Raw genomic sequence first — 13,910 nt, forward strand, 5'->3', positions numbered from 1 at the left:
GTGTCTTGTTTGGGTTACAAATTTTAGTCATACGAAACACATCATGTTAGGAGCATGATGGAAAGCCAGAGTACCAGGCTAGTTGCATATTCTAAAATATATGGGCAATATATTTTATTTCTATATTTTGGATTATTTTGACTATTTTATTACAAAATGTAATTGAAATGATTTTGAATAATGTATACAGGTTTATGAAATGGGAACATATTGGGTTCATGACGTCATCAAATGGCGGATGAAGCATTACTCGGCTAGATTAAAATAAGTCGTAGAACTGCGTCGTGTTCAATAGTTTACGCTGTACAGACTTTGGAAATGATTATCACAATAAAGACGCTGCAACAGCAGACATTTAAAATTGAGGTTGAACCGGAAAATTTGGTTTGTATTCTATGCTGAATTCTTTTGGTTTAACTACATCGTGAAGTTTCACTGTTCAAACTGCCGGGGATGGGTGGGTGGCTCGAGGCATCATATGATGTTTATGTTTGACATCAGTTTCATATGAAATTACATTGTGTGTGTGTGTGTATATATATATATATATATATATATATATATATATATATATATATATATATAGATCGATGCTCAAAGAATAATTTTGTGTAGCACAGGCGCACAGGGGCTCGAATATTTGCGTACAATTTAACTGTCAGTCATACATATAGTGTAAAATAAAACATGGGAGGACACTTCTCTCCTTTCGTGCAAAACCTATTTAAGAATCAATGCTGATATTTCAAGCAACAATTTGCATAGGCCTACAATGTAAGACTAGCACATGTTGTTTTTGTTTTAGTGCTATGTCTTACTATCCAAATAACGGCCTTGTGTAGCCTGTTCTGATGTCGGTTGATAACGGAATGTGTAGTAAAAGTTTCAGGAATATCTCACACTTGCCCGCCTATATCGACACTCTTCCACTAATTTATGTGTAATTAATATACTTACTGTGCTGTCTTTATCCTGGTGGAATGAAAATATGACACTAGCAAATGGATGCATTTTCATGTTCTGTTGACATACATTTAAATTTGTTGCAATGTGATGGTAGTCGAGGTGTGCTGAAGTATGTTTAAGTAGGTTCATGTTGGGGATATGTTTCTTGAATGAAATGAAACATTGCTTACAGTCATTAGGCATAATATATTTTTATTCATTTCGTTAAAGAATAATATTCCAACTTAACCTGATTTTGGCATTCCCGACTTTCATTGCTTTCCAGCCAACTGAAATGTAGGCCAATGAAACTTGAAAACAGGTCCATTTGTTTTGTGAGAATTTGAATTTATTAAAGAAAAGACATCAGGGTTGGTAAAGTCTGGTAAAAACATAACTTTACTTTGTAGAAAAGCGTTGTTATTGGTTGTGTGATATTCCTGATAATTTGACTTTCATTACACTGTTAGTCTTCATCAAAACATGCTACCGTTAGTTAGGCAGTAAGATCCATCAACCCCCAGAACAAAATTATCGGGTGATGTGTCTTATGTTGTTGGACTATAATTCGCATAGCATAATAAATTTGGTATCAATGTTTAGCTTGGGCGTTTGACTCATTATGAATGTCAAAAGTTTGGCTTACTACCGTAAGGAATGCTAGACCATTTTCCCACACTACTGCTCGACATGGCCATGTTCACACCTGCTTAATATGCAAGAACAACATGCTGAATGGAATACAGCCTTCTCATTGGTCAACTAAAAATAAGTTATAAATAAATGCAGCACACCATTTTCTTTTAATCAATGAGAGGACAGTATTCCATTCAGCAGGATTTCACTTGCATAGTAAGCGGGCGCAATAATGCCTATGTCAGGAAGTAGCATGAGAAAATTGTCTTGTATTCCTTAAAGATACGACAATAAGTTAATCCATCCGTGGAATCCCTCCATATTATTTATTTGATCCAAAGGAGCTTATTATTACTCACTTTCACCGTTTTATTATAATTGGCAGGGGTGTATTTTCTGTTGTTGTTGTTGCAAGTAGGTAACAACATGCATTGTTTTATTAGTAGTATTAGTATTAGTAGAAATGTACAAGTACATTGTGACCCCGCTATAACATGGTATTTGGGAGCCCGAGAACCTGACCATGTGATAGACCGAACCATGTTATAAGCAGCCAGATCAGTTAACTGAAGAAGATTATGCATGTACCCCATAAAAGCCTTGGGGGGTATAGGTAATTAATGCGGGCACAAAAAGATATGCTTCATTGGCACAGTTACCATCTTAAATTGATGCATATTAAAAAAGAAATACACATGTAGTGAAAACAAGGCATATATATAATTGTACTTTATTTAGAGAACCATGGTTTGGTACATATACATGTATACTGTTTCTGTATAATATGTAGCATGAGAGTATCAATACCATGTACTCGCCCGTGAATCTCATCACATACATTGAATCCACAATACAAGTAATTCCATCGAAAATATGCACACACAGAGTTAGAATATTCAGTAATTTTGTCACAGGTCATATAGGTCTGAATTCATTGGAAAAACATAGCACAATCACATAACGGATGATGAAGCACATTTACTTTTCAGTATGTCATTCGTAAGCATAAACTTTCTCCCTGCAGAAAGGAAACTTTCATGGCACAGTAAATATGTTCCAGTCACGTTGGAAAATGAAAAATCCATCAGATTCCATTGCTTTTATTTACGTTTGGTACTGACCTCCTTTGTAAAAAGGGTTCTTTGTTATTATTGAAGATTGTAATCGGCTTTCTTTGAAGTGTGCATGCATTATTGAAGTTGCTAAAGGACAGCTTTGGAGAATTAAACATGCTCCTTTTTTTTATTGTGACAGCAACATCAAATAATTGTATTGCATGATTGAGACTGATTTTTTTCTTCTCATTTGCTTAGTATATTTTAGTATATTTTCATAGCAATCGGTGCTTCAAAGGTAATTTGTTTTCATTGAAATTTCAGCAAACTATTTTGTCTGGGTACATTTTTAAAAAAAGGAATTGGCTGTTATTTGGTTGATTGTAGTTACTGTTCCTCCCTGCCTATTGAATAGACCAGCAAGTAAGATGTTGTCTATTTGTTTTTTGACATTTGTAGTGCTGCCTTCCTTGCATGCGTCAGAAATTTAACAAAGGGTCAGCGGATGATAGATAAGCAGGGGTTCTGGTCCAATGACAGGGATTACTACAGAAAATGTGTGTGTTCTAAGGATTTAATTCTGAGTGAAAAGATGAGGAATTTAATTACCATCCACATACAAATGTCAATCTATGTAAACATATTAATTATTAGCGAGTTGCTGAAAATCTGCAGAAATATAGATTAAGAGATAATGCCACGTCTGGTTGATCTCTGCTACCAGAAATGTCAACAACAAAAAATGTGGATATCTCACAACGTAAAGTACGCGTGCTTGATTTGAGCATAAGCGGATTATGATATAACAATGTACTGTTAAGATGGTTTGTCAACATGGACAAATAATTTGTTTATGTAACAATAGATACATTTCAGTGCATTTTATATAAAGCTTTTGGCTTCCTTTCATGGGGCCTCTGAATTTCTCCACTCCAAACCAATGGTTGTATATACAAGTTTAAACAGCCAACAATGACGCGAATAAAAATAATTGGCAGTTGGTATATTTTGCCACCAATAAGGAAATAAAATTACAGTTTCTTGAAACATCATTAACTGTTAGTTCATTAGACTTAACATCAAACATGCAAACATGATCATGGAGTCATACAGATCATCCACTGCTAACACAGTACCTGGACATCACTCAACAAATCAGTTTGCTTTCATTTTTTTGTAAACGTTTTTGGCCATTCTGACATGCAGCTGAATATAGTGTCTGGCAAAATCTGCGTTTTGCAAATTGTGTAATATGATTTCGCTATTGGGCATGGAGGCACCCATGAAATAAAGAGCACGAAAAAGCCAATAAACATCAGCTTGCTGCTTCATCATACACAACTCAGCCTGAACTTAAGATGTATATTACTACCAGAGAGAACCTTGATGTAATTCGATCGAAATTTGGTTTATTAAATTTCTTTTGAAAATTAACCTTCCTCTTTCAGTTACTAGTGTTGCTGGTGATTTATTTTGCACAAGTTTTCCAGACAGTAAAAGTGCAAAGGATTACTCGTATGCTAGAACGCAAACAGTTCAATAAGAAAGTCACAGAGAATTTTTTTAGATCATCAGTGAAAGCTGATACATTCAGATCGATAATGATTGGAAACAAGATAAGGTCTGGAAAAGGCTACTATAAACAGCCTGTGTCTGAGTGTGTTGCTCTCGTGCACCTTCTGAATGGGCACCCGAATGGAACATGGTACAACATATGCATTTTTGATATTAAATAATTATGTAAAGCACCGTCCTACTTTACTGATGGTTGTACATGTTGTAAATAGTTACATATGCATTAAAATTTTAAAAATCAGTGTTTGTTCCAGAAAATCGGTATTTTTGTATTCGGGGGTTGGCAGCTATGCTATGAAGCATGGGAAGTATTATGGTCATCATCTTTCACATATTGACATATCAGTTTGCTCCTATAAGTTTTGTTGTAGTTATCGCTGTTTTTGTCTTGTAAATGAATGCAGTGTATCATAGAATCTTGTAGATGGAAGTAGTCCTATTTTTGATGGATTTATCTGAAACATGGTACATATTATGGTCATCATAAATGCACATATATGAAATATCAATGTTCTCCTGCAGTTATTGTAGGTTATTGCTCTTTTTCCTGCTTACAGTTAGGTATAGTCAATGATAACATAGAATTAGTCTCAGATTTCATTGGATTATCATAGAAGATGCAACTAATCAGCAAGCCACTATGCTCCTGAGATTATTTGGGTGGAGTTATTGTGTATGTATATCTGTAGATAGATGAGGAAAAAGGAGGGGTTAGAATGCATGTATAGTTAGGAGAGCAAAGACATGTTTATAGGCAGACAAATGGATAGTAAATAAGGGTTTTGGCAAAGGCATGATTATTAAGATGCCAAGAGATGTTTAGGTAAAAGACCTTAATGTGGAAAATTAAACTGACATGAACTAAAATGTCTTGACAATGTTAATCATGTTTTTAAGATATAGCATTTTTCTGTATCTACATTTCTTCTTTCATGAGATTTAAGTGTCCATCCTGTAAGAAAACAATGTAAAGTTAGGTTCTTCTGACATATTACAGTATTGGTGAATTCACTTTTTGTTATTCTTTTTTTCCTGGAGAATGTTGTGTATTATCCACATGTTCACTTCTGCTTTCTTTTCATCCCGTTTTCCCCTTAAAATCAGCAACATGCATCTAAACAAAATTTGACAAGCTGAATTTTGAGATCGATTTGAGAACACTTATTTGTATCCATTTAAATTACATAGCATGTGTAATAATCACATAGAGCTCAGATAAACTCCACTGGTGGGTGTAAAATTAATTATCACATAGTCACCTGGAAATGGAAATAGGCATCAATATAGTCTCCAACACATTGGTTGCTTACAGTTTGCAATCCTCAACACAGTCAGAGGTCATAGACTGCTCTTGGCTAGATTAGAACTTGACAGTTGTTGAATACTATATATGTACAAATATTATAAATAAAATATAACTGCAGGGATCGTCCTGGGCTTCGCCAATGTCGCAAATTGCGATTTTTTTTCCTTATTGGCGACAAAAATATCCCATCTGGCGATTTTTTTGGTGACAGACTTTTTGATTATTTAATCTGTACATACAATCATGGATTTGGACTGGATAAATTAAAAGGGAGAATGAAAGGAAGCCACAAACTTGACTAAGCAATGCATTGGAATCAATCTGTTACACAAACGATTCTTTGTTCGTATTGACAAACCCATCTTTACAGTGCATTGTTACATCATAATCTGCTTATGCTGACATCTGGGCTGAGTACTGTATGCTGTGTTACATTCAATCATGCTACCAAACTATACCTACAACTGACCGACTTCTGAAGACGCGAATAGAACAGATACAATTAATTGAATGGCTAATCCTTCTGTTATTTTTATTTTTTATTTTTTTACATATACCAATACAATAGTTTTGTTGAACCTTCATAGAAAACTGATAACCTTTGAAGTACCGACTACTGTGTATAAATACAAAGCAAATGGAAAAAATCTCAATCACAATTATATCTGTCGCCAGTGCAGCATTTTACTCATTGATCTTTTCCTTTTGCCATCAATCCCGTGTTACGGCTGCAGAGACTTAAACTCCGCAACAAAAAAATAGCAAAAAAAAAACCAACAGTTTTGCATAATTAATAATAATTATTTATTTCTCAAAATACAGGAGTGAAAGAATACCTAAATTGGGTGTGAATTTATGCTTATATATACGGTCCAATATTGCCAGGTGTTGACTCGTGTAAGTTTCATTCGGTGGAATGGAGATCCTATTTTGTTTGTCGAGAAAATTTATACAGCATTCAGTGATCATTCTTGGGATTTAGGAAGCAATTCACTACAAGCTTTGTGAAGTTAGCCATGGGGGTTGTGTGTGCTGCTGAGAGACTACTAGTGACACCTGTCAGCACTGTAGACTGTGAATGTGGATTCAGTAAGATGAACCTCATAAAAACTGACATCAGAAATAAGCTCTGCATCTCATCTCTCGAGAATTTAATGAGAATCAGCATGTACAGATGTGAAAAATTAGACTTTGAAACTGCATTCAACAAGTGGGCAGCCCTAAAATCGCGACGGATCTTCATGTAACACTTTGTAACATTTTGTTAATGCTTGTTGTAAGTAGAATATTAACTAACCCATCTTTTGTAATTTTCATTGCCTGTTACATTAATAGACTAAATTAACACTTAAAAAAATGTACACTACTTGTTCTGGCGACACTTTTTGAAAATTGGCGACAAAATATTGAGGTTGGCGATTTTTTTGGCGACAGCTTTTTAAACGCCAGGACCATCCCTGTAACTGTGAATTAAAAATATGAATATTTATTATCTGTTTGTTAAAACTTGCTTTAAATAATATTTACATTACCATGTCAGTGTGAGAAAATTCAAAGCTGGTCTTGGCTTCAATAGGGAATTACACACTTTGGCAATATGCCATGTGAAATAAAGGATCCATTGATGAAAGAAACTGGACATTTGTTTAATTGAAGAATGTGTTATATATAAATGCAAACTGAATGTTCTGAAGTATGTGCTGTGTTGAGATATAGAGTATAAAACAAAAAACAATATAAACTGAACATGACCTCTCTAATTTTTTTAGACTTGCCTACGATCTAGTACCTTGCAAACTTGAGCTTATACTTGGTCTTGGGCAGTTGGATTTGTAAAGAACTGGATTCACAAATGTATTAATAGTTTTGTCATTTTGGTAGACATCTCAAAAAAATAGATGAATAATCGATACAGAATGATACTTATTCAAATTTCTTTGATCTTCTATGGTCATCAATAATTATTTGTATTTTTTTTAATTCTCAAAAATAGAGCTGTACTGCCAGTTTTGCATTAGCTTGAAGAACATTGTGAGTGGTTCATTTTGTTAGTTATCTGTTTTTTTTCCCATCTTCGCTAGCCAAGGTTTTGCTATGACAACCCTATCTATACCTTGGCATATCAAGCAGATATTTCTGTTCTTCGGATCTGTTAATTTCATTGGATGCAGTGGCCTGCTGCCGCATCCTATCAAAATTAAGTTGTTCAGCATGATTGAAACAAGGAGAGCAAACAACTTGAATGGACTGATAAATAAACAATTTTGCACTGCAGGTCCTTGTTTGTACAAATACCTTTTACTCAAAAACACCTGTAATGGCTTCCCTCTAGTACGTATTCGTAATTTTGATGCTATACTTTCAAGTATCCTTTTGAGGTCAGTTGCCTCCACCATTTTCAGCTGATGTACAATGCACCACAGTTGCACATTAATAGTTAGTTGGCATTTCATACTAAGTGAGGCGACTCATGAAATCCAATAGATGTTGCTATCACAAAGTACTAAAATATCTGCTTTGTGTGCCAAGGTGTAGATTGGATTATCATATCGGAACCTTGGCTAGCAAAGATGTTGAGACAGTTGCATGATAATATAACTCTTCAGATGATCAAAAGAATGGTAAGGCTAATGATGAAGATAGCAGTTTACAATAGAGTATTTAGTCATTTAGCAAATATTTGCTTTATAATTTCCAGGTGAAAGATTTGAAAGAGAAGATAGAAAGAGAAAAGGGAGCAGATAACTTTCCAGCCAATGGACAGAAACTTATCTATGCAGGTTATCAATTTGAATACATCAGATGCTATAAAAGCAACATTTTAATTGTTTAAAAACATTTTGTGTCCCCTTGCTTTTTAAAGAAAAGGCAGAGAACCTATTATCCTGTCCATCCAGATGTGCATGCTGCAGTGATTTACAAATTTTATTTCAGTTTGCCCAGGACCGCTATGGTGGTATAGTGGTTAGAGCATCCACCTTGGATGCAGGAGGTCATGGGTTCGATCCCCGGCCAAGTCATACCAAAGACTTTCAAAAATGGTACTTACAGCTGCCTCGTTTGGCGCTCAACATTAAGAGGTTAGTGTTAGGACTGGTCGGTCTGGTGTCAGGATAATGTGACTGGGTGGGACATCATGCTACATGTCTGCAGCATGATGCCCCAGTGCTAGACATCACTATAAACTGCCACATTGCAGACATGGTAGCGATATAACTGAAAAAATTGTTAAAGCTACATTGAAAATCCAAATCATATCAGTTTGCCCAGTACAAGCTGACCAGTTAAAATTGAACTTGCCCTTAGAAAATTATAGCTTGCCCCAAACATAATATCCCAACATGAGTAAAAGAATAAAATAAAGTATGATGTATTTTAAATAAATTGTGTGACATTTAGTTAAACCTTTGTTGTCTTTTTATCTTTGTTGGCAACTTAAAACTATATAATAATAATAATAATAATAATAATAATAATAATAAGTGTTATCAAAAGATATCTTAAAATAATGTTGATATTTAGATTAGAAACATTTAGAATGCCAGTATAGTTAAAAAGAGCAATGCCATCTGTGTACATGTATATAAATAAATGAATAGGTAGAAAAGGGTTTGGAAATTGATTTTTATGAGAGAATGCTTGCTTTACTGCTTCTAATGATTTGTTTCTACTCATAACTGACAGATCTGTGAAGGGTTTGTGACTGCTTGTTTTATCCATTTGCTTACATTTATCTAGTCACCTTGAAATCAGCGACATGTGTCAACTTATTTGACAGCCTGACTGTTAGGAATGATGTGAAAACATTCTTTTTGTCCAATTAGATGTTTGCCAAGTCTTAAGGATGTATTGGTTTCGTCTTATTTTCATGTAAACAACAGATCATACATACTGCTTGTGGATGCTACATTTTCATAGCAGCAATCATGCTTTGAACGTAAATTTCCAGGTAGTGGATCGTTAGGGAGAATTGCCTTTTATTTCCAAACACACCTTTCAGAGAAACCTTACATGTTGTATTGTTAACATCTAATACCTACTCACCATAAAATTAGCAACATTCATCAAGCAATTTTTTGAAAAGCTGATTGTTTAGATTTGGTAATTGGACAACCTGCCCCAGGCAAACTTTAGACCTGAAAATTGGTGAAATCCATATACATACGAATATTACAATTAAAACGTAACTAATAAGTTAAAATATAAATATTTATTATTTGTCAAAACATGTTTTCAGTAGCAAATATTCACCTTGTCGCATCTGCTTGAGAACATGCGGCACTTTGCAAGATTGGCATTGACTACAAGATGGAAATGACACTTACATTAGATGAAAGAAACTGTTGCTAAAATAGCTCACACAGAGCTTGTGTTTTATATATTTTACCCAGACCACTGATGTTAAATAAAATTGTTTGTACCTTGTATCCCTCTCACAATTTTTTGAACTTACCTGTGTGGAAGTGCCTTGCAAACCTGACCATTCCTGAATCAAATTTGATCTTGTCCAGGGTGCCTGGCATGTGGATTTGTAAATCCCTGAATGTTTGCGTTATGTTGCACAACTTGTACTTAGAATCATGATTTTTTTTTAGGGGATGCATTTAAGTAAGTACTGCATTCATATTTGTAAAAATATTTCTCAGTGATATTTATTTCATGCTTCACTGACTTTGTTGACATTTTTTGCTTAAAGTTTATAAATTGGGTGCTATTTATACTGGATGCCTCGCTATTAGTACTACAACCTTACAATCAATAAAGGTCACTGTGACCAAACTGTTTTGCTTTATTAATATAAAGTACCATATATACTCAGTTATGAGTAAAAAAAAAAACCTTCCTGTTTTATGGCTACATAAAGCCAATTTGTCTTTGATCCTTCTTTAACTTTGGGTGTATTTTGCAAGTAAGATGTGTCTGAAGGGGTGACTTGTCATCAGTGAATAAGAGTTGGAGTTTGGAATGATAAATGGATTGACGGAGACAAAACCTGTGTTAACTACAATTATATTATTGAATGGAATATGTCACAAATAAATTGACAACTTACAATTTGCCCTGACTAAATTCATTAAAATCCATAATGCTTGACATTTCAAACCTATTTATATGATAAATCCATGAATTCAATTACCATTTTTAAAATAGTAGTTCTGAATGATCCAATTCACAATATACTGTAATACACCACTCCATCGATAACTAGCCCTGATAACTTGCAAACCTGCTTAAAATGCAGGTCAGGCATGGATCACATTTTTTAAAACCAGAAAATACTCAAAAAATCAGTCCCAATTTTGAACTTTATGCAAATCGCAATCAAAATTGGTAACTGAAACAATATATCACTAGATTTATGGTTGAAAACGGTAGATAGCAACTGGAAATTAAATCATTTTCAAATTATCAATTTTAAATAAGAAGTCATATACACCTCTCCCTCGATAACCTGCGCACATAAAAAAAAGACCACACTGTAAGCGAGAGCACGAGTTACTGAGGGACCTCCAAAACATCTGCAAGACATTCAGAGAACCGCACGTGTGGGGTTGGAACTGGGCTGTTTAAAGACTGAATCCTCATTTTATAATGGTACAGTGTGACCCCGCTATAGCACGGTAGTTGGGAGCCATAAAACCCGACAGTGTTATATACCGAACTGTGTTATATGCAACCAAGTCAGTTAGCTGAAGAAAATGTACCCCTCCCCCAAAACAAAATAAATGTGAGGGGGTGTTGGGGTGTATGTAATAAATGCGGGCGGTAAATTGGTAATTCGTCCGCACAGTTACCATCTTGAATTGATGCATATTAAATGAGAAATACACCTATAGTGAAAACAGAGAAGACATAATATAATAGTTTACTTTATTTAGAGAACCATGAATTGGTACATATATGTGAATCCTGTTTATATATAAATGTCTAATATATAGCATGAATAGAGTATCAACACCGTGTACTCACCTGCGAACTTCATATACATTGAATCCAAAATACAAGTGATTCCATCGAAAATATGCACACACAGCTTTAAAAGATTAATGAATTTTGTAACATGTCATATTGGTCTGAATTCAGTGGAAAAACATAGCACAATCACATAACGAATGACGAAGCACATTTACTTTAAAGTACATTCCTGGTCGGTAAAAGTTAAATTGCGTTTTAAGCCACCATTGACATAAACTTTTTCCCTACAAAAAGGAAACTTTCACAGCACAGTTAACGTGTTCAGTCATGTTGGAAAATGCAAAAATCCATCAGATTCCATCACTTTTATTTAAGTTTGGTACTGAATTCCTTTGAAGAAAAGTTCTTTGCTGTTATTGAAAGATTGTAGTCGGCTTTCTTTGATGAAGGGTGCATGCGCTATTGAAGTCACCGCTAAAGGACAGCTTTGGAGAACCAAACGAATGCCCATTTCTTATTGTGGCGGCAACATCAAATAATTGTATTGCGTGATTGAGACTGGTATTTTTTCCATTTGCTGAGCATGTTTTCATAACAGTGGGTGCTTTAAAGATAATCTGTTTCCTTTGAAATTTCAGCAAACTATTTTATCTGGGTACATTTTTACAAAGGAATTGGCTGTCGTTTAGACTATTCTAGTTACTGTCCCTCCATGCCTACTGAATAAACCAATAAGTAAGATGTAATTTTTTTTAAAAAATTTTTACATTTGTGGTAGCAGCATGATGCTACCTTCCACGCATGTGTCTGAAAATTAACAAAGGGTCAACAGACGATAGAGACGCAGGTGTTCTGATGGCGGATTATTTCAGAAAACGTGAGCGTTCTGAAGAATTTAATTCTGAGTGAAACGAAGAGGAATTTTACTTACCATCCACATACAAATGTCAGTCTTTGTAAATATATTAATTACTAGCAAGTGGCCAAAAATCCAATGAAAGATAGATTACGAGACAATGCCTCGTCCGTTTGATCTCTGTTACCAGAAATGTCAACAACAAAAAATCAGATATTTCACAACATACAGAACTCATGATAAGCGGATTATGGACGAAGAATTTATTTATGTAACAATAGATAAATTTCAGTGCATTTTATATCCAGTTTGTGGCTTCCTTTCATGGGGCCTCTGAATTTCTGCACTCCAAACCAATGGTTGTATATAAAAGTTTAAACAGCCAACAAAAAAAAGAAAAGCCACATTGTATGTTTTGGAGCCAATAAGGAAAAACAATCCAAGTTTGCGACATTGGCAAAGACTTGCGCGATCCCAGAATAAACTTTTTATGCGTTTTTTCTTCTTCTTACTTTTAAGAAGAAAAAAAAAACTTTTTCGTGTATGAGAAAGATTTATATAAAATTTCAGGAGCCAAGTCACAATCGTCTCGTATTATTCTTACGTGATCTGTTCCCCAAAATGATAAGCAACTTTTTATGTTGTTTTCTTACTTTTTAAGAATTTTTTTGTGCACATGTATACGAAATTTCGGGAGCCATGCCATGACCGCATTATATATACGAATTCGCGTTATAACGGAGCACAGTATAGCAGGGTCACATTTTATCAAGAATAATTGTAATTAAAGTGCTTTTTCTGATGGGACTGTTCATTCATCTGTATTTTCAAAATGTCTGACATCTGAAAGATCAAAAACGTGATTCCAACTGGTTTCAACAACCAGTGGTGTATTATAGTATTTTGTGAAACAAGGAGCCTACGAAGCAGGGATCTAGACTAACTGTTGGTATACTACCAAACAAGATTCCTATTTATTAAAAATACACAACATTTCAAGAGACAATCTTCTACGTCGAAACTCATTTTTGAATTGTTCAATTAGTAAAATATTGATGCCATGATTATTGCAGTAACTGTGAAACTTATCATCCTTGAGGATATCTCTACATGCGAATTTAGGCATTCTTTGAAACCCGCTTTCCCCACAATGGTCTGTGTCTGTGAAACTAAGCTCTTTATTTTATGAAGTACTTGTTTTGCTTGGTTGCCTTGCTATCTTTAATCACAGTTTTGATTGAGTAGGTTAATTTAAAATAATTTAATTAGATTACGTACACAATAACATTCATAACTGTGTTCGATTGATCGACTGAAATGAGTTACTGAAATATGACCGGGGCTGCTGGTTCTTAACATGTAGGATTTGTATGCATTTTAACTTTTTTGTGTATTCCACCTCCTTTGATTCAAAAGATGTAATTAATGTGATAATAGAAAAGGAGGCCTGCATTTTATTTAGCGCAACAATACTTGTGGAAGTATTTGTTGTATTGTTGCACTGAATTAAAAGCTGGCCTCCTTTGTATTATCATGTTAATTATGTCTTTTGAATCAAATAAAGGAGTTGGAATAAAAGAAAAGTTAAAAGGCATGCGAATCCTACATACAATCTAGCGGC

The 13,910-nt window shown here is 34.5% G+C and overlaps 1 protein-coding gene across 1 annotated transcript in view; it reads left to right on the forward strand.

Moving 5' to 3' along the window:
• Positions 1-209: 209 nt before the first annotated feature.
• Positions 210-13,910, forward strand: part of LOC149806378 (lysine-specific demethylase RAD23B-like) — a 42,182-nt gene continuing 28,481 nt past the window's right edge. The window contains exons 1-2 of the mRNA XM_089952364.1: positions 210-384; positions 8,216-8,297. Of these exons, the coding sequence (XP_089808490.1) occupies positions 319-384; positions 8,216-8,297 (148 nt within the window). The 5' untranslated portion in view covers positions 210-318. The remainder of the gene's footprint in view (positions 385-8,215; positions 8,298-13,910) is intronic.

The sequence above is a fragment of the Sinohyriopsis cumingii genome, chromosome 1, assembly GCF_028554795.1.
Source record: "Sinohyriopsis cumingii isolate HCF-2022 chromosome 1, ASM2855479v2, whole genome shotgun sequence".
Taxonomy (NCBI): Eukaryota; Metazoa; Mollusca; class Bivalvia; order Unionida; family Unionidae; genus Sinohyriopsis; species Sinohyriopsis cumingii.